Here is a 25,578-nt window from a genome sequence, read left to right as displayed (position 1 = left end):
GAGGAGACGTCATTACGCACGGCGCCGCCACATTAATATTACATTTTTATAACATAATCCTCATTAACACCGACTTAAAAACCGTATATCTCCACATAGAATCAAAAATTAGGTGCCAGATATTTGTCAGATTGACCAGAAATATTTCATCCATCCATTTTCTACCGCTTGTTCCCTTTCGGGGTCGCGGGTGACTGGAGCCTATCCCAGTGACTTCGGGCCTTAGGCGGGGTACACCCTGGACAGTGGCCAACTTGTCGCAGGGCCAACACAGAGACATGACAGACAGTTCACATTCACATTCATTCACTAGGGCCAATTTAGAGTCACCAATTTTGCCTTACACATGCATGTCTTTGGACGGTGGGAGGAAGCCGGAGAACCCGGAGAGAACCCACGGTAACACGGGGAGAACATGCAGACTCCACCCAGAGAGATCATGTGATGTTGGTCTGATCCGGGAATCGAACCCATGATGTCCTTCTTGGGAGGCAAGAACAAAATACAATAATTATAAAAAAAAAGCTCTCTTTTTACCACCTTCTTACGTTTTTATTTTATTTTGGCATAATGAGAATAACAACCAAAACAGCATTTGTTTTTGTTGTTTTGTTGTTGTTGTTGTTGTGGTTGTGGTTGTGGTTGTTGCTGTGGTTGTTCACAGGCTGTATAACATAATGATAAAACAACATAGCAATCGATGCATGCTGGAGCTAAAGGGCGGGTAAACATCTAAATGAAACCCATGCAAGTAACTAATCGTTTGACAAATGGCTTCACAAGTTTCAAAAGAGTCTGCTTTATTTTACAAGTTGAATGGTTTTACATTTTATAATAGATTCACAATTGTTTGTCGGAATCTGAGTCTTTCCTCTTGTAAAGTTGAGGCCAGGTTGCATCAATAACACCCTTCAGATTGCCATCCCTCACATGTTGAGCAGTGTGTTTAGAACAGGGCGTATCATGTGGTGGCGGCCGCAGCACTGCAGCTCCGCCTCCTTGTGTCTTCGTTGGGTCAGAGATTTAGAGTGGTCAGGTTCATCAGAAACCTCAACCCAGCAGGACACCGCTGCTCCCAGGTAAGATGCTCGATTTTATTTACGTGTCAAGTCTCTAGGAATCATTCTTTCAACATAATTGTCATGAATGATGTATGGATTCTAACAAAACTTTTGATTGTTTGCATGTTTTGTTATGTCACGCACAATGAGTTTGTTAGAATGATTCAATGGTCTCTACACACTCATGGTTTTCTGGGCTTCATCACTGAGTTTGTATAACCTTTTTTTTTCTTTGATGATATTTTTAAAATTACCCATTTTTTTGAGATGCTACAGGCAACTAATCTGTGTCTCAGGAGGCAGAACACTGAAGACAGTGTAGATTAACTCAGCTGTTTATCTGTCTAATCACTGCCTGCCCTGGGTCTCGTGTAAGTGATCGGAGAATGGCTTACAAGCGGGCAAAGACTGATTTATATAACGGAACATACGTCTTAACTTAGAGCCTTGCATAAGATGTGCTGTATGTTATGTATTTTTTCCTCAATATTTGTTCTACATCACAAGAACAAACAAACAAGGCTCAGATAATCATGATATTCAGCCAGTTATGAAACCGTGTCAGGGACAGGATGGAGGTGAATCACTCTGAGGCCGATACACTTATACAAACATATCAAGGATCCTCATTACAGGAATATTCTATGTTGTTGTATGTTGTTGTGAACAGATACAACATCTGTAATATTTTAGATTTTCATTTCTACACAGTTGAGAATGAAAGCGTTTTGTTGTATTTTCTGCAGGAGTCTGCAGTAACGTCAGAGCCAAAATGGGGCGGAAAGAAATCATCTGCAGCTGGAAAAAGAACATCAGTAACATCAAAGATGTGTTTGACTTCAAGGCCAAAATGGGAACGTAAGTTCTACAAATGAGTGGTTTTCAGATTGTAGAATGTGAGGATTTCATACTCTCAGATGTGAGTATATTGTTTTGATTGATAACATTGAATTTTCATGAGAGGCTAATTCACATTAAGAAGCATCTTAAAGACTCTCACCCATTGAGAACTAGTACAACCTGATGCCTGCAGGAACACACTTTATTTTGCCCAAACAAATTGTGCTGGACAAAGTTTTCAACAATTTGTCTTTGGAATAAATCATTCATTAGAAACTTTCTTCTATTTGTATCTCATAACCTCCCGTACATTTGTTCAGGCGCGCACTAAAGTATTACCCTTACTTTTCAAAAGTGTTTAATTTCTTTACTTTACACAAGACTTTTAAAATCAGGACAAGAATCAGGTGTTACTTCCCAGAGTGTAAAAGCAGAAAGCAGCTTAGTTCTCTGTGAATTGTGTGACGTCACAGCAGTGAGGGAACATCCTGACACCGCTACATTATTGGATTAGAGTCTGACCGTTCCACTGCAGCTGTACATCAGGTGTTCTGCTTGTGTACTGCATGTGTACTGCATGTGTACTACATGTGTACTGCATGAGTACTGTATGTCATGTACGGTAAGCATGTCAAAAAGCCGAGTTTCACTGCACAACCGCGTTCATTACAATCAGTTTGTTATTGAATCCTAGCCCCTCAGACATTTCTGCCAAAGATGTGATAAACAGTTCTTTCGTGTAAATGCTACAACAAACACGTTTGCAATAATATTCTCGTCTTGATGTTCACAGAGGGTCGTTTTCTGAAGTCTACATGGTGAGAGAGAAAGCCACAGGGAAATTATTTGCTCTCAAGTGTCTCAGAAAGAAGCATCTGGCTCACAGTAACCTGGAAAATGAAATCAATGTGTTGAGAAGGTAAAACTCTCATTCATAAAACACATTGTTGAAAAAATATCTATCGCTCTGACGTCTCACTGTCACTTCTCAGAATAAAGCACGAAAACGTGATCGGTCTGGAGGATTTCTATGAGAGTCGGACGCACTATTACCTCGTCATGCAACTGTGAGTACAGAAGACTGCGTTTTATTGTGTTACTGTGGAAATAATTGTTGCAAATGTCCTAAGCGTGTCAGAGTCAGAATCAGAAAAGGTTTTTTGCCTTTGTCCGTGAACACAATCCACAGGCCGAGAAACTTACTTTGGTGATTCAGTGCAACATAAAACAATGAAAAGTAATAAAAGCAAGATATATCCAATAAGAAGAACAATTCAAATTTACTATAAGATATGATGCGTTTTAGTCAATGTCTGTTTGAAATGTTTTTGAACTGTTCTTGCAATAGTAAAGTTCTAATTGGAAAATTAATGAACAAGTTCTCAGTATTTGTGACTTAGGCAAAGTTTATTAAGTCCTAAATAATATATGGTATAACTGAAAACTCATCTAAAAAAAGGTGAAAACAATAATAATAATAAAACAAATTCATGAAATTACATACCGTACTTTCCAGACTATAAGTCGCACCAGCCATAAAAAGCATAATAGAGAAGAAAAAAAAACATTTTCCAAGTCGCACTGGAGTATGAAATGCAGTTGCAAGTGTGAAATTAAAACATAATATCACACATAAGTCGCTCCGGAGTATAAATATAAGTATAAATATAAGTTAAGTCGCACCCCGGCCAAAACTATGAAAAAAGGTGCGACTATAGTCTGGAAAATACAGTAATTCTTAATAACACAAAGCAAATAGAATAATAACAGTAGAATTCTCTTTATAAAATTAATTAAAAAAACAGGGTGCCAATATAATAAATAAGATAAAATAATGATATAGTTTTATTACACATGGTATATACAAGAGTCTGGTGATGTATATGGTTGCATTGATACAAGGTTATCCATTACATAAGGGTTGTCATACAGCCGCCTGGAGGCATTTTCTCCTATAACAATAAAAATAGCAGAACTGATACAACTACAAAATCGTGACTGAGGTACATTTTGCAGGGTATCAGGAGGGGAGCTGTTTGATAGGATCGTAGAAAAGGGAGTGTACACGGAAAAAGACGCCAGCTCAGTGGTCAAACAGGTGCTCCAGGCGGTCAGCTACCTGCACAACAACAGCATCGTGCACCGAGACCTCAAGGTAAAACGAAAACACACCAGAAATACTCCAGTACTGTGGGGTTCTGTTTTTCTAATGCTATTCCAACTTGTGCCGCGCAGCCAGAAAACCTGCTGTACTACAACTCGGACGAGAATTCCAAAATCATGGTCAGCGACTTCGGGCTGTCCAAGACGTTGGAGCACGGGGTCATGTCCACGGCCTGCGGCACTCCGGGATATGTGGGTCAGTGCTGTCCTCGTGGCCTTTCGTAATACCTGTAGAAAATGTTGTGATGATTGACACATGCGAGAAACCGTTTTTCGAGGGAGGAAATACAGACATTTTTCTTTACATATTCCTGATTTCTTCTTGTTTTTTTGTTTTAGCTCCGGAGGTTTTGGCCCAGAAGCCCTACAGCAAAGCGGTGGATTGTTGGTCTATTGGAGTCATTACTTATATCCTGTAAGAAATTAATTATTTAGTACATCTTGCGGCAGTTAAATGTATGAAATTCTTCTCTGTAAAGTGACACTTGGACGTTGCAGGTTGTGTGGCTACCCTCCGTTCTTTGAAGACAGTGAAACGCGCTTGTTTTCGAAGATAATGAGGGCGGAGTATGCGTTTCATTCCCCATTTTGGGATGACATCTCTGAATCAGGTATTTGTTTATCCCGTACTCGCTTAGTAGTAGAAGGGCCCGACTTTTCTAATGTGTCTCTGCTTTTTTATCAATTATGTTTATATATTTAAATGTATGCTCCAACAATTTGCATGCCATCATTCTTAATAACCGATGTGGAAGTTGAAAAATGATTGCCCTGCAAAGCCTCACAATAGCATTAGGGATTAGTATGACCTCTGGCCTGATATAGCCACAGTCTCTGCTGACATAACAGACCTGACCTGCTGGGATTAGAACTCTTACAGTATATGCCAAGAGCTAATCTTATTACTGGACATGTTAGAAGTTAGAAGTACCACTAACCCAAAAACAACAAACAAATATATGTACAAAGCACACGGGTCAAGGGTCGTGGTCCAGTGGTCTATCAAAGAAGAGTCCCATTATAATATAATCTTCTATCAGGGCATGGGACGTTTCAGACCCTAATGCACAAAGCACATTTTTCATAACAAAAATAATATAAACTATTTTGCATTTCCGTTTGCTTTGATTTTCTATTACAATGGATGGAAATATACTGTTTGTAGACAAAATGAAAAACTGTCGCGAGCTCAACATTTCCAGAAGTATTTGTAGTATTTGTGCAGTGAAACTGAAAAATCTGGATTTTGCTTTCATCAGAAATGCCTGTGTCTGTTATAATTTCATTTTAAATAAGCAAATAATGTGAAATACAATGGTAAGTGACTTTAAACCAGGCTCTTATGTCACTCACATGTACCTGAGGGGTTTCCATTCACCAAAATCATATCATATTTTGTGATATTCTGATGTTCATCTCAGTTTCACCATTGAAATCACATAATGTCCCACAACCCTTTGAATATTCTTATTAAAATCAGTTAATTCCATTGATTGTTGCAGCCCCGATCACTCCTCGTGTATATCCGTTTGGTTACAGTGTCTAAAATGTCTTTGCAGCTAAAGAATTCATCAAGAATATGATGGAGAAGAACCCAGTGAAGCGCTTCAGCACAGAGGAGGCTCTCAGACATCCGTGGTGAGTGTCCCTATGTCTCACACTCCTGGACCTGTGTCTCACACTCCTGGACCTGTGTCTCACACTCGTGGACCTGTGTCTCACACTCCTGGACCTGTGTCTCACACTGAACCGTCTCTGCAGGATTGCCGGTGACACAGCCAAAGACCAGGACATTTACCACTCTGTCTGCGAACAAATGGGGAGGAACTTTGCCAAATCTAAATGGAAAGTGAGTTCTACTGCTACACAAATGCATATTGCACTACATGAGATACGATGCTACATGGTGTTGTCCCAAACACTATCATAAACATTTCTACTCATTTCACTAGCCAGGACCACAACCCCGGCTACGATGCAAAGTGTTTATTGACATACGAGAAACATGGATGCAGGTTTGGGGCCTCGATACCCCCATCTAGGACATCAATTAGAATCATTAGAATTATTAAAATAGGGTCAGAGGGAGGGGCACGAAGTCACGAACGCTGATGTGTGTGACCCTGATAGCCGCAGGAAGGGACGTGAAAGGGGTGTGGTCCTTCTCCTGAACTTAAGATGACAAACTTGTACAAAAGGCCCGTGTGTACCTGTGATATTCAACGCAAGCTCCTAAACCCGTTACCCTGTCTCCTCATTGTCTCCACCTATCCGACTACCCATCCGGGCCTTAAGTGGTGTTCCGGCCAGCCCACCAGAGCAGTGACATCCTTTTAACCTGAACCAGCACCTTACAATCCACACAGTCTAGAGTTATCTTTACAACTATTTTAGTAAGAACAACCCATGTGAAGCACAAACGTTGTCGCATATTGGAGATTTATAGATGCATTCAAATGGAATTCCCTAAAATCACAAAGTAACCTTATGTGTAGCTCTAGTAATTACTTGAAAATTTAATTCACAAGCACAAGGAGCATCAAGGATTTAAAAGTACAATGTGTTCTGTCTTTGTTGTTCCCAGCAAGCCTTTAACGCCGCTTCGGCCATCCATCAGATGAAGAAGCTGGCCCACAGCGAGCCCGCCACAGAACTCCCCCCACCGCAAATCGTGGTCCAGAACTCCTCCCAGAACCCACTCCTCATCCCAGCGACCGCCGATTCCAACGGAAACACGGTCAACGGCGCGGGCCACGCGTCCTGCAGCAGCGGCGGGCCGAGCAGAAGCCTGTGTCCGCCGCTCAGGACCAGACACAGCGAGCCGGGACAAAGCACGTGCCCTGAAGTGTCCCGCGAGATCCGCTCCTGTTACTCGGAAAGCGATAGCTCTTTCAAAGCGTCACAAATGTAAGTTGTGCGTACATGAAACAGGCTTGACTAAATGTGTTTTACTGGGATAAGAAATCATAAATGTGAGTCTAAAGCACACACACCATTCAATTACGATCATTTCAACCCCTAATTTGCCACTAAAAAGCAGCATGTCACAAATATCCGTCCACTTTCTGTTGTGGGCAGTAAAAGGTCACAACAGAAAGTGACAGTAAAAGGCATTTGAACCACGCCTTCTCCAGAATCCAAAATTGAACAATGAATTAAGAAATAAAATAAACTAAAGGCATGCTTAAAATAAATAGAATAAAAATACGTGTTCACTGAAAATAAATAAAATGAAATATACAGTATAGACACAATCGTAAGTAAAAGTATTGCTGAAGGCTTCAAGGTATAATGAAAAGTTGGTTTGTTTTAAGAAAAAGACAAAGAACCAGGCTTGGCTCAGTTTAAAAACAGTTTTATGTGAGTTTATTAATACTTGTGGGTAAAGTGTGTGTGCAGTGTAACATATACAGTAAGAAACATCAATCACACATCATGATATGCACACAAAAAATAAATTAAGACATAATGAATAAGAGCGTTCAGTTGCACTAAAAGAACATCTCCTCAAAATAACTTTTTAAATATAGTATATATTTTATTTTGCTCATTAAACGCTATTGAAAAAATATAAAATTCTAAAAAATATTTCAAAAAGCTCAGTTTTGAATCGTGTCGTCACAGGCCATAAAATGGATAAAAATAGTAAAATATTCAGATTGTTGTTGACGCCTGCTTTTGTTTGTGTCATAGGAAAGACCTGACGCCACATTCTGGAGTATGTTCTGTGATGTAATCTACAGACTAAATATGAATATGCAATTCACCATGAGGTAAGCATCTTTGTACACATGAAATAAACACATCCTGCTGATTTTCACTGGATATTGTCTGTACTTATTTACACTTTTTCTTTTTTTCTTCAGATATTTTCTCCGCTCACAGTTGACCGCTCTTGATGCAAGTTCAAAAGTGTATATTTAAAATAAAATGACGTTGTAATACTTTGAACATAATATTTTAATACTGTCTATGTTATGTGTTGAGCTCATCTTTATTTTTACTCTCAAGTGCCACAAGCTGTAAAGATACCCACGCTTTGGTGATGCCATTGTATCTGTATGTATTGTGTGACTGCTGGCAGTGTTTTCTCCTTTAAGCAGTACAAATATGCAAGCTAAACTTTATTAATAACCATATACTTGAAAACTGTACTATGTGGGACGATCCAGGAAATCCTAAACTTCTGTTTATCGAAAATATGAAATAAAAGTGAACATTTACACAAAACCCATGTGTGGTTTCTTTATGTGATATTGGAGATGTATTACCGTATTCTCCGCACTATAAGGCGCACTGGATTATAAAGCGCACTGTCAATGAATGGTCTATTTTCGATCATTTTTCATATATAAGGCGCATTAAGCGAAACAAAACGTGTACCACACAAAATCGCTTCGAGCACAACCAGAATGAATCCATATATAATATAAGGCGCACTGGATTATAAAGCGTCGTTTTTTGACAAATTTAAGGCTTTTAAGTGCGGCTTACAGTGTGGAAAAAACGATACTCGTGTGTTCCCCATGTGACAAAGCTGTATCTACGTAATACAAAGCAAATGTGTTCAGGGTCCTCAGCCTTGGCAACTGCGGAGCTCCTGGGCTCTCTTTCTTAGCTGAGCAAGAAGGTTCTCGAGTTTGGTATCCAGGCCCTCCAGGAGACTAGATTTGGTGATGATTTCCCCCTGGAGCTGTCTGATGGAATCCGCTTTACCTGTGAAAGTATTACAAACATCAAGCCCACTGTGCAAATATATAATAACAATAAAAACCCGCACAAACCCTCGATCCTATTCCAACTAAAGATACAAACTCACCATCCAGCGCTTTCAACATGTCGTCGGTGGTGTTGACGAGATCCTTGGCGTTTTGTTGGAGTTTTGTCAGGCGTTCCCCCAACTGAGCTGCGTCTCCGTCGGGCGTTCTGCCGGCAGTTTTGTCTTTAAGAGTCTCCAACTGCTTCTCCAGGTCCTTCATGTTCTAGAAGAGACAACATCCCCGTTAGAGATACAGAATGTGCCCCGTATCTACTGCATCGCTGAAGAAACACGGTATAGTGAATATCCAGGTACTGATGCAAAGAATGTCTTGATTAGAATATAATGTTTCAACATTTGCTCATTTTACCCATTGAAGACATAAATGTAGACTGTGAGAAGATATTTTTTGGGACGGTTACATCAACATCGATCCCTCTCGTTTGAAGCTCTCACCTCTGTTGCGTCAGTTGTGTCCATCTCAGCTTCATCTGCTTTGTCCTGCGTGTCGTCGGCTCCCTGTCTCGCTTCCTCCAACAGGTTTTTAAGTTCTTCCAAGTTGGGCTTCATCGGTGTCAGTAATCCGGCGACATCATCCAGAATCTTCTCCGCGGGGCTCAGCTGGTCCTTTACCTAAGCAGTGCAAGAATCGGTAAAATCCACGTTCGCTCCGATTCGCGCGGTGAAAGACAAAGGACAAACCTTAGCGATTTCGTCGCTCAGGTTGTCTATGAGGTCCGTGCTGTTATCGAGCTTATCTCTCAGGTCTAAAAGGGACTCTTCCACGGATTCTAACCCCGTCTTCAGGTCGTCCACGTCTGCCTTCACCCCTTTGGCTGTATCCCTGCAGCGAACAAACAACTAGTCAGCGCTTGCATGCGTGCTCCGACTGGACATTCCCGTGAAAATAAATTGCGTACCGAGCATCTTGGGCTTCTTGGAGCAGTTTCTTTGCTGCTTCTAGCTGTGGCTGGGCTTGGTTGAGGACGGCAGTGCTGTCAGGCAGGCTGTCGGCAAGGCTCTTGAGTTCGTCCAACTTCGCCTTCAAAGCAGGAAGGCTCACGGGCAGTTTGGCCTTGAGCACCCAGTCACTCACCCGCTGAATGTGCGTCAAGTTGGAGGAAGGATCTGGCAAGAGCAGGGGGACGTTCATTTGCTGCAGACGCATTTATTCAAACAAGTGTTTACTGGACACTGCGTTGAAGAAGCTGTACCTGAGAGAAAGTCCTTGATTTCCTTCACCACATCCCGGCTTGTCTTTAAGTCCTCCTCCAGTGCATCTCTGGCCTCTTTCATCTTTTTGTCGAGTTTATCTGCCGACTGTCGCACCAGGTTCGTGGTCTCCTGCGTTTTCTGAAGCTATAACATAAAAAGAAGGGTGTTTGTCAAATAGAAACCGCCTTGTTAGCAGTGAGACTCGGGCGGTGATGGATTGACGTGGCGTGTCGAACCTTCGCAGCTGCATCGGAGATGTTTTTGGAGAGCGCGTCCAGTTTGTCTTGCACTGGTTCAGCGTCAGCGACCGCCTTTTTCCCCAGAGGGAGTGCGCCTAGGCAGGGTTTGCCCGGCTCACAAGGAGGCTGCGTATCCGGGCACAGCTCCTCGCTCCCACACTGCAGAGGCGTGCACGGTTTTGACAGGACCTTGCCGCACACCTTACAACGCACAAGCAACGTTAACGCCGATACGATGACTTGTTCTGAAATGTTATCGTGACTGTTTTGCTTCGTACCATTTTAGCCAGAGGACTGAGGTCGGGCTTCGAGGTTAAGCTGCTGTTCAGCTGGCTCAGGGTCCTGTCGTTGACCGGCAGCACTTGTTTGAGCTCGTCGTCGGTGCCCTCTCTGATGTCCCTAGAGTTTTCGAGCACCTCGTTTGCTGCGGTCACATTTCGGGCAGCATCCGTTGATTCGCTGTGGGCATTTTTGATGGCAGTATAATCTCCTAAAACAGAAGTATAGTTAGAGTTTCTATCCAAAAACACATGACTCCAATGTTACTTCTATTTCTCTACCGGTTGTATCAGAATTGAACGAAGATTTGGCAGCTCTTTGCAAAGAGTCGTCAATAAGTTAGTCTTAATTTAAAAATTTACTTGTGTCGGTGGGACTGGTCGTGTACTTCAGGGTGTCAATTTTGATCTTGTAATTTAAATTCAGGAGGTTTAGCAGATCCTGCAGTTTGTCCAGCTCTGGTTCCAGGTTAGTCTTCTCCAAAGGTAAAATTTTCTTCTTTACTCCATCAAACTCTGATCTGAAACAAGACATGCACATTTATGTATTTGTGTTTGTTTGTCTGTCTGTCTGTCTGTTTGTTTGTTTGTTTGTTTGTTTGTGGCTCTGTGGGGGGGCATGTTTTTTTTACTATGATTTTTTTCATTTGTTTATTATATTGTGTGTTACATTTAATACTTGACATCGTTGTCTAAATATACTTGTAACGGCCACAAATGTAAAACAAAAAAACTGAGACAAACGTACATAATAATATTGTTCCTGTTTTTTCAATCATTCAGACTGTGAGCACGGTACCAGGGCCAGCATTCAACATTTAAATTTCATACTTTTAGGAATAAAAAAAAGAAAAAATAGGAATTAGAAATTAGAAATATTTATGTTGGCCGCCTCTTTTTTTTAATAATTTGGGGCAATGTTATAAGTAAAAATGCACAAAACTGGTTATTTACTCCCAATATAATCAGGTTTCAGGACTTCCTAAAAACACCTCTGCCCATGTCCTCTTTCGTAGTGTAATACTGTAGTGTAATGTAGTCATAAATGTCTCACTGAAGTTGATCGATCGTGTCCAAGGCCTTATCGACCTTCCTGACCACTGCCGGCGGGAGCGAGATGGAGTTCTTGAGGTTGTTCAGACTGGACTCGAGTGCGTTAATGCGGGGGCCAAAGCCCTGGGAGGGCCTCGGGGTGTCCGGGAGCCGCAGTTTCCCCAGGGCCGCGCTGATGTTCTGCCTCTGGGCGTCGAGGGTGAAGAAGCAGGAGGGGCACATCGGACAGCGGGGGAAGGCGTCGCAGCGGCCCCGGCTGCACGAGTCACAGCGGGCCCCTGTCACTCCGGGCCGGCACAGGCACACACCCGTCTGCTTATCACAGCCCTCCGGGAACGTGCCCTCCTTGTCACAGTCACAGGCTGGAGACAAAACACAAGGGTTAACCATGAAGTAATAAAACACAAAGGTAAAAGTCAATATAAAGCATGCATTTGTCATTCATAATATCATGTATTTGTATTATGATTAGGGTTGTCAAAAGAGTCAGAAATCGGATAATTATCGATATTAAAACTAGAATTGAAACTAGAAACTCATTTGAACCAGCATACAAATAATCACATTGATGTTATTTTTGTCCTTAAATGTGGCAAGATTTTGGGCTTGTGGAAAATCTTGGAAACAGTCTGTGTGTATTTTTTTTTTACATTACTCCTAGAAATACAGTATAACGTTTTATTTAAATATTACAATGTACACTTTTTTTTTTTTTTTTAATGATAACTGTATATAACACTATAGAAACTATGTATGAACTCACATTTGCAGCCTCTGTAAGGGTCTCCAAACATATGGGTGGCACACTCTGCACATTTGCTGCCTCCAAACCCGGCTTTGCACCGACACTGTCCTGACTGTGTGGAGAGAGGTGGAGGAAAAAAGAGTCAAAGAACAAACATTTACATAAAGCTATAGACATATTCTGAGTATAAGTAGATGTAATGTAAATGTACTGGAGCATAATGTGAAAGATGGAGGAAACATAGAAGTGGATAAAAAATATATATATATATACTGTATATAGAGTATTGTGTTTATCAAGTTTATTGTTGATAAGGAAGGTTTAAAAGGAAAGAGAAACTTGCTCCCTATAAGGTGATATTGTTGCATTGTGTTTATTTTCTTACAAGAGATTAATACAGATCCAATCCTGAAATGTGAAGGGTTGCAATTAGCAAACAGACTGCAATTTTGAAGTAATTTCCGCCACAAAATGATCCTGTCTTATTCTGCATATAAACCACTGACTATTTTAGATCTGTTCAAACCTGCTCTGAAATACACGGAATTATTTATTAGTTTGTCAGTTCAGGCCAATTTCACTCTCTCCTGAGCTCGTTTAGAATATTGAATCACATTGGCAATTGGATGTTTTCTAATTCTGCATTCCTATTTTATACAGTCCGTTCACTCTTTAAATAATACGTGAACTTCAGCAACGACATTTACAGGCACGTGATTGCACAATTTGGATGGATTGATAAAATATTGATTATCATCCTCCAGATAATCGCCTAATCCTAATCAAACAGTAGTATAAGGATCAGAATGACTTTTATTCATCTCCAAGAGGAATTTATTTTCATCCCAGACATGCAACTGACCATTAGAAGAAAATAGAAGTTGTAAAATAGGATCACATTAGAATTGTTACAAAAAAGAGAATGTCCACTCGGGAGGGACTTACCTGATCACAGATGTTGCTCAGGGAAGCAGTGGGGTCACATGCACAGGGCACACAGAGGTCAGACCCCGCCGGCCTCCAGAAGCCTGGGGAGCAGCTCTCACACTTGAGCCCAGTAGTTTGAAGGCGGCACAGACACTGACCGGTCAGTGGATCACAGCGCTCTGACATGGATCCTGTGGGAGAGCAGGCGCACTCTGCACACAACCACCAAAAACATGTCCAGAGTTAGAGTGAAGAATAGATTCACTTTTCATACATCTGAAGGAAAAAGTACAAAAAATCTGCTTGATTAAAGTTGAAATGGCTCAAATTTTGAATCGTAATTTGACATTATTTCAAATCAAAGTAATGCTCATGCAAGTGGATTTTTTTTTTTTGTAGTGTTCAATTCCATTAGTTGATCAAGTGAATTCAACAGTTTTACTGTGAAAAGTGACATTGTGGTGTGACGGCATGAGCGCACTCACTGGTGCAGCCCTGTGGATTGGAGGCGCTCAGGTTGTAGGACCCCTGTACACAGCTGTCACATTCAGGACCCTCTACGTTGGACTTGCACCGACATGAGCCTGACGTGTCATCACAAAGGGCCCCGTTAACGGTTCCTGCAGCGTTGCACACACAGCCTGAAAAAAACACACACAAAGCCATTCATATATATGCATTTGTAATATATACACCCAAACGTAAGGCTGGGCCATTTAAAATCTTTTTTGGGCACATAGTGATGTCTTCATTTTCTATTTTTTTTTTTATTTTTGCAGCTGTCAACACTTTTTCCCAACACTCAGCCGAGCCTTGCCCCCCACACTTCCTCATCTTCAGATTGATCTTATAAATCATATAAATACAATCAGAATCAGAAACGTAATACTTTGCTGATCATCAAAGGAAATAATGAAATTGCTGCAGCTCCAATAAATATCAAGACATAAAAAAGACAATATCAAATCAAATAGAAAATTATAACATTAGTGCAAAGTTTCAATTTCACAATGATGTATACATTTACAGTTAAATGTTTCGGAGAGAGGAGCTGTCCAGTCTGATAGGGTGAAAAGTGCTCCTGTGTCATCATCACTGCTAAAGACATAAACCCTGCAGCAGGAACCTTACGCGCTGCTGCTTTAATGTCTGTTGTAGAGAAAAGTCAGACACGACTCACGTATACAGGCGTCTGGTTGGTCCATCCTGCAGCGAGGGTTGGGCTGGTAACCGGGGGCACACTGGTCACACTTGGGGCCGGTGGTGTGATGCATGCACTCGACACACACGCCTCCACTGCGCCGTCCACTCGCCTCGTACACGGCCTGGTCAAAGCGGCAGCGCTGGGCATGGTTGTTGCACTCGCAGCCTGAAGAAAACCAGAGAGTACAAAAACACTTATGCTACTGGAAACAGAGGTATTCAACACGTAACATGTACATTTCAAAACATAGATATCACTATTGTGTGAGCAGGGCATTCCTTGAGTTTTCCTATCATATTAGTATAAATATATATATTTTTTACAAAACAATACTCCCCAGAGACTGACCTTATTGCAAATCTCAACATGTTTTAGCTTATTAAATAAACATTTCTGTAAAATCAAATAATTAAACGTAAGAATTAACAATATTGGACAAAATAGATGGGCTTAGTCATACACATATTGCGAGATTTGCAACTTATGTTGTAAAATCAAGATTCAGATCAAAGTGCACATTTTAAACATCAACATTTGATGGGAGACAGAAATATGAAGTGCTAAACAAAAACAAGAAGAATACCAAGCATTACTGAAAATGTTGGTAGAGATCTAAACTACAGAGTTAGCAGGATTTAAAAGCCAATGGAGACAGATGATAAATTATCTGTAACACACATGTCACACACACGTTTGCACATGTGTGTGTGTCGTTTGCACATGTGTGTGTGTTCTCCTGGAGCTTACGTTTGCACATGTGTGGGTCGTCCTCCTCGGCCGCTCTCCAGGGCAGGTCATTGTAAAGCTCGGCGCAGCGCTCACAGTTTGGGCCTGCTGTGTTGTGTTGGCAGTCACACTGTGAATGCACCTGCAATGACACATTTTACATGCTGTTTATTCAGAATTTGATTTATTATAGGTTGCATTCTACATGGTGATGGGAGTATAAATCTATGGACATCCAAATAGAGAATCCCCTAATGTTGGTCCTAATTCTTAAGGGGGGGATTGAGTCCACTAACAACCAACATGTCTTTTGTGATTGTATAATGATAATAAGCTGTCATCCAAGAAGCTTCTTCAGTTCATCTGGGTGAGTGTTGAAACGTCTCAATTTTGTCCAGTCGACATAATTTAATTCCCAGACACTGAATAATGACTCCTCTTTTTGCCTTGATAGAAACACACATAGTAATTATCACCATGGTTCTTTTGTGCAGACAGGGTAGATGTTGAACTTAATGCCAATTTCAGTTTCATGCGGATAGGCCCAGACAGTACAGATATAGTCAAAACCTTGTGAACAAAATCCATACCGTGATGGCGTTAGAGTATGACGTGCGAGTGTCTGGCAGACATTTGTTTGCGTGTCCGTGGCACATGCAGCGTCCGATCATCCTCATCTCCTTCAGAGCAAAGAACCTGCTCAGCAACCGGCCCGGCGGCATCTGCGGCACCTCACCCAGCTCGGTCAGCCTCACCCGCAGACCCGTGATACCAGAGACGCCTGCACGAGACAGCATTTATGAGCAACGCACCTGCAGTAAACATCATGAACCTTCAGTCATACCTTCGATCTTCTGGTCTTTGGGAACCGGAATGTACTTGTATTGTTCTAGAGGCCGAAAGTGAATCTGCAAGAGTGCGATGGGAAATTCAGAACAAAGCCGTGCAGATTACGATCCCCTGATCACATGTTACACCATTTCACAGCAGTAAATGTGGAGTATACACACTACTGTATTTTCCGCACTATAAGGCGCACTGGATTTTAAGGCGCACTGTCAATGAAAGGTCTATTTTCCACAATTTTTCATATGTAAGGCGCTTAAGCGAACAAAAACGTGTACCACACAAAATCGCTTCGAGGTCAGTAAGCACAACCAGAATTCATCCATATATAAGGCGCACTGTTGTTGTTTTTTAGCAAATTAAAGGCTTTAAAGTGTGCCTTATAGCACGGAAAATACGGTAGCATTTTTCTACTACGGTAGCATAACATTAGCACCACTTTCCATGCACTTTGTATCAAAACTATCAGCATATTTCAGTCAAACATCTTTCTTTGATTGCCACTCGCTCAAATCCTCACGCTTGAATACTTTTTTTTCATATTTCACATTGACCTTTCTTTTGCTGTAGCTAATAGCCTTAAACTTGATCCACCACTGGGTGCGGTAAAGCAATAACGAGTTCTTAAAGTATGCCTAACCCATGTATCTGTAGTAAAAGAATTGTAACACAACAAACAAAGTAAATAGTATATTAAAATACACATACTTGGTGATCCTTGTATGCGTCACTCCCAATAGGGGGCAGTGTGTAACAGTATGTGTCGTCCAGTTTTAACGGGGTGCTGGTAGGGACCCCGGGGAAAGCAGAGGGACAGTGTGTGGCCATGTAGACGTACGGCAGCCACGTCCTGCCGTTATCCAGGCTCCTCTCGATCACCAAAGCCCGAGGACGAGGACCCTGCAAGCACGGAGCAGTCACAGAATCATATCAAACGATTCACAATATCCGGTGACCACCCTGAAGGCGTCGTACCTTAAAGTCCAGGACAAGACTGTCAAGTTGGAACAGGCCTTTGGGATCCAGCTGTATTGTGACAGGACTCACTCCTGCGTAAATACACAAGAGAGGGTTCATCAAACAAACATACACGCGGCAAACTACATTTAAACCAAATTTTAACTTGTCTTTGAATTGATATCGATGCTTTGGATTTGTATAATGCATTTCAAGACACCGTTTCACCCTTTCAAGTGCTTTACAGAGTGCATTTCCCCACAAGCTGTCACAAGCTCGAAGAATGCACTTTGATCTGTACTAGATTGTTTTTTTCATTTTTGTCAACTTCATCTTTTAAGTTTATTTCACAGCATCGACTTTAAGTGCTGAATTGTAACTTATGTCCAATTTTATTCATGTGGTTGTTTTTGTGTCTTACTGTGCTCTTTGAACATGTTTTCCAAAGTGGTATTTTAAACAACAAGTGACAGATGAAGTACTTTCTGACTAACTATTCACTCACTTCACGCGACCGCCGCAGTTGCCCCGGGACAGACTGTCAGGAGTGAGACTGATAATCTGCACCATCATCCTCTGAGACCTCCAGCCACTCAATCAAACACCACATTCATACTACACAAGGTGGCCAAATGTCTTGCCTGAGGACACAACCACAACATGACCCTGGTGTTCCCAGTGGTCCAAGTACTAACCAGGCTTAGATCAGACTTATTTAGAAATCATTTTATATTTGAATTCTTTACGAAACCAATCATTATACTAATTGAATAACATAATATGAATCTGTAAAAATCTTAAACAACCTTTGCTTTCGTAGAGTAAAATGAGCACAAATCCCTCCAGGAAAATGGGCATTTACAGTCCTGTCTTTGGTTGAGTACATAAATGATCTGGAGAATGTTTCTTGAGCCCACCTTTCGGCGACTGCCACCAGCGGTCAGGTTCAGCCGTGGAGACGATCTCCTGAACGGTGTGGGCCAGCGGACCCTTCGGGTTTTGTGAATCACACGGACAGCATTTCATCCTCCTCTGCAACAAATGTACCACGTCTCAGCTCCACAGCACTCACAACACAACATGAGGCAGTGCTACAAGCAGACCATTGCTCAGGTTTGAACCCATTTATACAATACACACCTGGTTTAACTCTACACAAGAGCCAGAAGGTTTTAGGGCTGGGCAATTAATTCAAAAGATCGAGATGGAGTTACGATAATATTTAATATCCACACAAGGGGAAATTTTGTTGTTACAAGGCAGTAGAAACAGGAGGAAAGGACAGATTATAGGAAGCTTAATAGAACTCTTATGAACAAAACAAAAAACTCTTATTAACAAAACTCCTTTCCTATCTTAATAAGGAATGGAGGGGGGGAAATAAAATAGATAAATAAAAATAAAAAGATAAAAATAAGATAATAATAAAGTAATGATAATAGAATAAAATAAAGTAAAAATAGCTAGCACAAGACTAGGTAATACTAATAGTAAGTAAGTAAACAGAATAAAAACAAAATAGAATACTCTTAGTTAAATAGTCTATTTTATGGGAGGGGTTTTTGAATGGAGAGGTCAGCAGTCAGTAAAGACATTTTGAACAGAGGTCAGACTTTGGAAGAAGAAATTTGAATATTATTTGTGTAAAAATTGCACAGAATAAAAGTCTATATTATTTATGTTCATGAAATCCTTAATAAAATCCATTTTGATTTTGATTTGGAAAGACCAAATAGAATAAAATTGATAATAAAGATTGATCAATATGATGAAAAAAATCTATTTATTTTCAATATCGTCCAGCCCTAGAAGGTTATTAAAAATACAAACCTAATGCATTATAAATGTGGCCTATAGTTAACTTTACCAATGATGTATAGATGCAAAACACATGGATTCTCCCTGATTAACCTCATTTATGATCATAGACCACCATTTTTCAAAGAAGATTTCATAGAAGAACATTATTAGCCAGACTAGTCATTTGACCCTCTCCATGTGTCCTGAAAGGTCAGAATATAATGCACGTATCAATGATAATGACTTTAGTGATCAGTTGAAAATTAGCATATTCTGCCACATACACTTAAAACATTGCATCTGGTTCGTCCAATTGCTATGTCCTTAAATAAATAAATAAATAAATAAAAATGAGATAGAAGGGTGATGGAGGCAGCTCTTACCTGCTGATAAGGTGTGCAGTAGATCTCAGAGCCTGTGAGGCCACATGTAGAAGAAGCAAAGAGCTGCTGAGCTCGGCCAAGCAGCAAGTCTCCACTGGGAGGGTAACAAGCCCCTAACAAGCAGTTAGACGAAGCCCGGGACACTGCAGCCAGGACTTCAGAGGAGGAGGTTTGTAAAACATAGGTTACACACTAAGCAATATATGTCGTTCCATACTTGGTCCATGCACTACTTAATAAACACTGTTTCCAGAACAAACTCTTTACTGCAGTGATTTCACTTTGATTGTGTTGAGCATGTCATAACTAAACACAATGCTTTCAAAAAGAGAAACAATAAAAGTTCTTACCAGTTAGAAGAAGTAGAAGTATCATTTTGTGGGTTCAGACTTTAAATGTCTGAAGTGAAGCTGTAAAAGTGAGCTTGACATGTGTGACTGCTGTTTAAGAACTCAGTCCCACCTGAAAGACTGTGTGTCACAGACACACCCTGCTGCTGCACCCTCCACTCGCTGAATCAACAAAACACCTAATGCCAACCCATGCTGTAAGAACAAGTCTGAGCGTGGGTCTGTTTAGGATTGTACTTTTGTTTTATATTTATATTCTTCAATTACGCTTAACATACAGTGAATCTGTGTAAGAATACCTTTCAACTACACAACATTCATTATTTTCAAACAAGCAAGAATGTCCTCACTTTCTGTTATTTATGATTTAACACTTGAGTCAAATAAAATAGATGTGGAATACAACAACATTTGAAATGGAAGTGGTCCAGACAGATGATCATGCACAGACCTGAAGTCACAGTGAGTATGCAGTGTTTGGGCTCTGAGTCTTACCTGTATCATAAACAGTGGCCTCAGGCTGTGTTTTTCTGACAAGTACAGGGTGTGCCTCATGTCTCATCATCTCTCACACCCACCAGTCCCCACTTGCCCTCTGATACAATACCGCGGCACTAATTGTGACACTTACAACACTATAGATTTTCCATTTTCTTGAAAGGGACATAGAACATGCACAAAGAAGCTCAAAGGCAAAGTGCTGGGGAGAGTAATGTTTCTGTCTGCTTGGTACAAACAACCAGGATCAGAAAACACGTTTAGCAAAGAGAAAAACAAGGATTGAATAACCTTGTTCCACTGTAGTAGGCTACAGAAAAGATGGGCGGTTTATTTTATTTTTAATTCAAATCTGATCCAAAACCTTGATCAGCTCTAATTAAACCGGAGATATTTAAACGCTATCTTTGAAAGTTTAACTGAATCAGTATATGTACAATTTTGCCTGTATTATCAAAAATGTACTTTAAATTTGACAAACCATTAAAATGTCAAAACTGCTTTCCACCACACGAGCAAATGCAGCACCACCTTGTGACCAAACGTGGCCACAATAACAACTACTATGGGACATAAACAGATAAGAGTTGTTCTTCGTTACCAGGAGGCAAAAACATGAATGAGTTGTGATTGAATCTTCCAGGTTATGACCCCTCTTTTTCAAACTCTTTATCTACAGTTTACAGTGTGTTACAGGTTCAATAACACTGAATATGACTTCACCAGAACTCAAGCTGTGGAGTTATAAAAGGGAAAACACAACAAGAGTTTCTTTCAGTTTTCCTTTATAGTTTTCTTTTTGTTTTGTTTTCCTCAGTCAAACTAATAAAATCCAAGATCTGATTGTGTTGCAAATACGCATTTGGTACAAAAGGTGTTTTTAAAGAAAGTATTGACACATTCAAACATTATCTTCTTTATCGGGCCTGTTGTCCTTTGTTGTTTGTGAAATGTTTTCCAAAATAAAAGCTGTTGGGAAAGATGAAATATACGCCAATACAAAAAACAAAGAAGCCAATCATACCTATTAATACATTATACATATTAATAAAACAACGGGAAGCACTGGTGGCCTGCAGATGTACAGTCCCATCAGTGTAATGTTGGCACAGTAGAGTGGGAGTGACCTTTCCGGCAGTGACGCATACACATGTAAGGAATGGACTGACAGGAAGAGTGCTCAGTCTACACTCCACATTTCTGACAGAGGCCTGGCAACGACAAACCCGCGCAGTTCCTGTGCAGGGCCAGCATTAGAAATAAACACTGTATAAGATCCGACACGACGTGAGAAATCGACAAAGTACACCGACATCTATGTCCTAGGAAGAATAAATCTACTAATGTTCTGGTCGAATATCCACAGGCGGCACAGCAAAGGTAGCACTGCATCCGGCGTGTACATCCGTGCTCATCGTGGTCCTACACAGCAGCAGCAGCAGCAGCAGCAGCAGCAGCAGGGGTGGTGGTGGTAGTGGTGGTGTCAGTCTCCTCCGCCTGGGTAACAGCAGTAGCGTGGTGTCCTTTGGCTGGTGGAGGAGGGTGGGGACTCACTTTGGCCAGCCGGTGCTCCTTGCAGTGCGTTCTACCTCCGCAGAGCTGGCAGGCCGAGCACGTCGAGTTGCAGCAGGGCCAAAAGCGGCAGATGCTGACGCGCCACAGGAACCAGCCGGGGCTCCAGCAGCACCAGCAGAACACCAGACTGCCGGCCAGAAGACTCAGCGCGATACACAGCAGCAGGGGCCAGGATCCCGGGGCTGGGGACGGTGTGACGAGGACAGAACACATGTGGTTTTAACAGGGATGTCGCGATAGTATTCCAGTTATTCAGAGACAAAACCTCACAATTTAACAATTCTACTCTAATTTTAATTGAGTACTTTGGCATTTAGACTAGGGATGCCCAAGGGCCGCATCATTACATTTGTACAAAGCAAAGGCCATGGACTGGTGAACATTAAATACAGTGAATCAATGTGTGAAGCAAAGGTCTGATTGCGCTTCAGCATTGTACTTTTTGGTCAGTTTTTATCAAGCATGCAATGTTATCAAGTGTGTAATTGAAGTTTTCAAAATTGCAATAAAAAGTACTACTAACTGGCCATTTCAACTGGAAGCCAGAGGGCCAACAAAAATGGGTTTGAGGGCCATAGTTTGGATAGTTTCAAGAAAACATTTAACTAGAAATACACCTCACAATTATTATTCTAAATTATTACAAATATATTGTTGCCAGAATAATCATGATTATCGATTAACCAAATAATCTAGACGCCCTAGACCCTTATTCCAGATGGGATGCAGACGTATACATATTTGTTGAATCTGTTTATTTGCCACATTTCAATCAAAAAACAAGCTGGATGCCCAGACTGGCTCTGCCCTGCACTGGTCAGAAGATGCGTCACAGTTTAGTTCATATTGATCGATGTTTTTTCAACATGTCAATATATCGATTGGCCAATATCTGTCTATCTTTATCTACCTAGATCATGTGATGCATGTGAGTCAAACCCAGGATCTCTTATTAGGATGCAAGAGCTCTAACCGCTCTGCCACCGTGCACAACCCTGCGACGAGCTGGCCTTGTCCAGGGTGTGCCCGCCTGAGGCCCAAAGTCACTGGATGGGCTCCAGTCACCCACACCCTTAATGGGAGAAGTGGTAGAAAATGAATGAATGAATGAATGCTAGAAAAAAAAAACTTACCTAACCCTATATTTACACCTTACAAACGCTGCCCCCTAGTGGCATGAATCCAAAATATGAGATCAAATATCTCTTGAAGACTTTGATGATGAACTAATATTTATTTTGATTAACATGATGATTTATTGATTGACCTGGGTAATGGGTGTATTAGGAATTAATTCCATTCACAGTTTGTGTTGTGTGGTTGCGTAAATGACTTAAATGCCAACCAATCAGTGGGCGGAAGTTAAGTATAGGGGAGTGGCACACAATTTGAAACCATGAGGACCTGAGGAAGATTCCTTCAGATCCAAGGTATTTCTCATTAAATGCTGTTGGAGTCTCTTTTGTTGTGGTCACTTACCAGACATTGACCCCTGGGGGTCGGGCATGGCACAGTTCTGTTGCACTCGGGATGTTGTAGGTGGGTTTAATAATTCGACAGGCGAGGCTGTCGTTGGTGGAGGGGTTGGAAGGAGAAACTGACCATCTGAAAAACACAACTTTTCATTTATTTCTCCCGTGTTAAGTTCCTTGGAATCTCACAAAGGTCACTCTTTCTTCATGTGGACACTGACCTTTGCACTCATTCATCAGGTTCTCTTCCAGGTCACTACCATCCCCACAGTTATCAATGCCTTTGTCATCACACACCAAACTGTACGGGATACACTTCCCATTTTTGCAGCTAAAGTATGGCTCACCGTTGCACTGTTGGTTAAATCCTGCAGACAAAACAATGTTTTCATACTATTTTATTTTACTAATGCTAACACAATAAATATATATTAATCTATTTTTATTACATGTTCTCTGTGTGTTCTTACCTAATCTGAAGGAGGTGAAGTCCCCCACAAAGTCCACTCTGGGCTGCGAGCCCCGGGTCACCAGGCGCAGAGTCAGGTAGTTACCTGCGGACAGTATTGGCCGTGGAGGACTCTTCCCACAGAGGAGGGGTCCTAAAGGAGGTGAGCTGTTGTCTGGCCCATCGTAGAACTGAATGTATGATCCTGCATGGCAACGGTCAGCAGGGCTTTCTGCAGAGATGGGCTCCAGGCTGGTGTTTGAAGAAGGTTCTGGCATTGTTGGGGCTGGACTCAGAGGGGCCACTCGCAGCAGGCTATACACCAGGAAGAAGCGGAAGAAAAACTGAATGTTGTCTTTTGGTGAGCTGGCTTGCATGGTAATGTGGCAGTCTGTTCCCATCGTCACAAAGTAGTATTTCTTGGATTGTTGATGCGAGTTAACAATCATACCATCTGCACGGATTGTCTGACCACAAAAGTCCACAACGTTCACTGGAAAATAAAAAATGATATAATTATTTTTTTCAAACATGATTACTTTACAGGTTTCCTTTCTTAAAAAGAGCTTTTTAGAATTTATCTTTCAAGACATTTCTAAGTCAGGTCTAACTCATTATAAACCCATTTGGACAATGGCTTGAGCTCACCCTAAACTTAAACTCATAAACTAAACTTAATGATGTGTAAAATAATTGTTCAAAGTGGCTCTGGGCCACAAACCAGGTCAGGGCCTAATTTACGGCCACCCCTGCAGTTTATGAGCTTTGTTGCTATGGGAGCCACCAGCTCCTCTTGTGTGACCCCCAGGAATGTCCCGGAGTGCAGAGCCCCATTGGTGGGAAAGAGCTTGTCCCCCGTGTGACAAAAGTAAACACAAAGGCTTATGAGTTCTAAACAACAGCATTGTGCACTTTTACTTACAACATTTTATTCTCAAACACAGTAACTTTGTGTGAGTGCAGATGGAACTTCTTATTTCAAAAGCATTTCTAGATGACAAATAAGTGACAGGAAAATAAAGCCAGGAAACAAACTAGTGAAAAGTGAAGCGTATGAGTGAAATGATTGGATATGATAAATCACAAATTAATAATAATTTGTATAATAATAACTTTTATTTATATAGCGCTTTTCAGTGACCCAAAGACGCTGATCAAATTAAATAGTTTGTGTTCATTGCACTTTAACATAATTTACTACTTTTTCTTGGGTTATAAGGTTTTGTTTGACCACACTATTCATGCTTGGATAATTATACTGCCAATTTTACGACTTAACTGAAGCAGGTCTTTGCTTTGTTTTGTTATTTTGCTTTTGAAAGAAATTGGAAAACTCTGAGGAACTGAAAAGGTAATGAGCTGCAGACACGTGCCTCCAGGCGTGTGTCCGTCCTTACCTGTATCAATGGCCGAGCTGTGAAAAATACAGAAACATAGGAGTAAGAAAAGTTGCGCATAGTTGTCCAACTTCATAGTCCCGGCGAGGCCCAGTGACCCATCCATGCTCAGTTGAACACAGGTATATTCCAAAGCACAGACTTCCACACGCAGACGCGCATCGTCCTGGTTTGTGTCCTGTTTTGTCTGGCTTCCATGTCCACCACTGCTGTCCTTTATCCGTGGACGTGTGTGTATCCAGCGGTCACATGCGCTTTCATCCCCTTGACAACAGTTCAACACATCACTGCATGACTGTGATGGTGATGGGGGAACTGCTCCTCCCCATTCCCCTCATCATCCCAAAAGCAGACATCCTGCCCCGCTTCTGCGTTTCCAATGGTCTCCGCTGGTCATCAAAGCCATATGTCAGCTCTGTGGTATCCATGGAGACGCTGCTCACAGTAATGCCTGGTGGTGGTGTTTGGTTCCAGAGATTTGCCCCCCCTAAACTTGATTAAATGGAAATAGTGTTTATGACACACTGGGGAACATTCCCGGCAAATCAATAACATTTCCATGGAGATAAGCTGGTGGTGGACCCTCAGTTTGGGGTGTTATTGATTCATAAGACGTGGGTTTTATATATAAATAGTGATGTC

At 41.3% G+C, this 25,578-nt stretch overlaps 3 protein-coding genes across 3 annotated transcripts; 1 reads left to right on the top strand and 2 right to left on the bottom strand.

Annotated features, from left to right (window-relative positions):
• Positions 1-954: 954 nt before the first annotated feature.
• LOC140365274 (calcium/calmodulin-dependent protein kinase type 1D-like) lies at positions 955-7,831 on the top strand. Its single transcript, XM_072451604.1, has 12 exons — positions 955-1,079; positions 1,808-1,919; positions 2,695-2,820; positions 2,894-2,968; positions 3,918-4,056; positions 4,137-4,260; positions 4,404-4,479; positions 4,563-4,675; positions 5,624-5,702; positions 5,826-5,913; positions 6,649-6,971; positions 7,758-7,831. Exons 2-12 carry the CDS (start codon positions 1,834-1,836, stop codon positions 7,798-7,800), a joined length of 1,272 nt encoding a protein of 423 aa, XP_072307705.1. The 5' UTR covers positions 955-1,079; positions 1,808-1,833; the 3' UTR covers positions 7,801-7,831.
• A 319-nt stretch (positions 7,832-8,150) lies between these two features.
• lamb3 (laminin subunit beta 3) lies at positions 8,151-19,670 on the bottom strand. Its single transcript, XM_072451602.1, has 22 exons — positions 19,547-19,670; positions 19,197-19,351; positions 17,931-18,045; positions 17,032-17,105; positions 16,765-16,956; positions 16,055-16,118; positions 15,801-15,991; positions 15,232-15,352; positions 14,461-14,649; positions 13,766-13,921; positions 13,299-13,492; positions 12,372-12,465; positions 11,610-11,970; positions 10,919-11,076; positions 10,556-10,767; positions 10,275-10,478; positions 10,038-10,182; positions 9,744-9,951; positions 9,526-9,667; positions 9,280-9,456; positions 8,884-9,046; positions 8,151-8,780 (listed from the first exon to the last, which is right to left on the bottom strand). The coding sequence occupies exons 1-22, from the start codon at positions 19,569-19,571 to the stop codon at positions 8,641-8,643; spliced, it is 3,480 nt and encodes a 1,159-aa protein (XP_072307703.1). The 5' UTR covers positions 19,572-19,670; the 3' UTR covers positions 8,151-8,640.
• A 1,644-nt stretch (positions 19,671-21,314) lies between these two features.
• Positions 21,315-25,068, bottom strand: ldlrad2 (low density lipoprotein receptor class A domain containing 2). Its single transcript, XM_072452803.1, has 5 exons — positions 24,937-25,068; positions 23,562-24,032; positions 23,313-23,459; positions 23,099-23,224; positions 21,315-21,801 (listed from the first exon to the last, which is right to left on the bottom strand). Exons 1-5 carry the CDS (start codon positions 25,040-25,042, stop codon positions 21,467-21,469), a joined length of 1,185 nt encoding a protein of 394 aa, XP_072308904.1. The 5' UTR covers positions 25,043-25,068; the 3' UTR covers positions 21,315-21,466.
• Between the last annotated feature and the right edge of the window lie 510 nt (positions 25,069-25,578).

This window comes from Eucyclogobius newberryi, unplaced genomic scaffold (genome assembly GCF_026437365.1).
Source record: "Eucyclogobius newberryi isolate DKJ021-1_F unplaced genomic scaffold, fEucNew1.0.hap1 SCAF_19, whole genome shotgun sequence".
Lineage (NCBI taxonomy): Eukaryota > Metazoa > Chordata > Actinopteri > Gobiiformes > Gobiidae > Eucyclogobius > Eucyclogobius newberryi.
The sequence above is the reverse complement of the archived record's forward strand: the minus strand, read 5'-3'. Positions and strand labels throughout refer to the sequence as shown.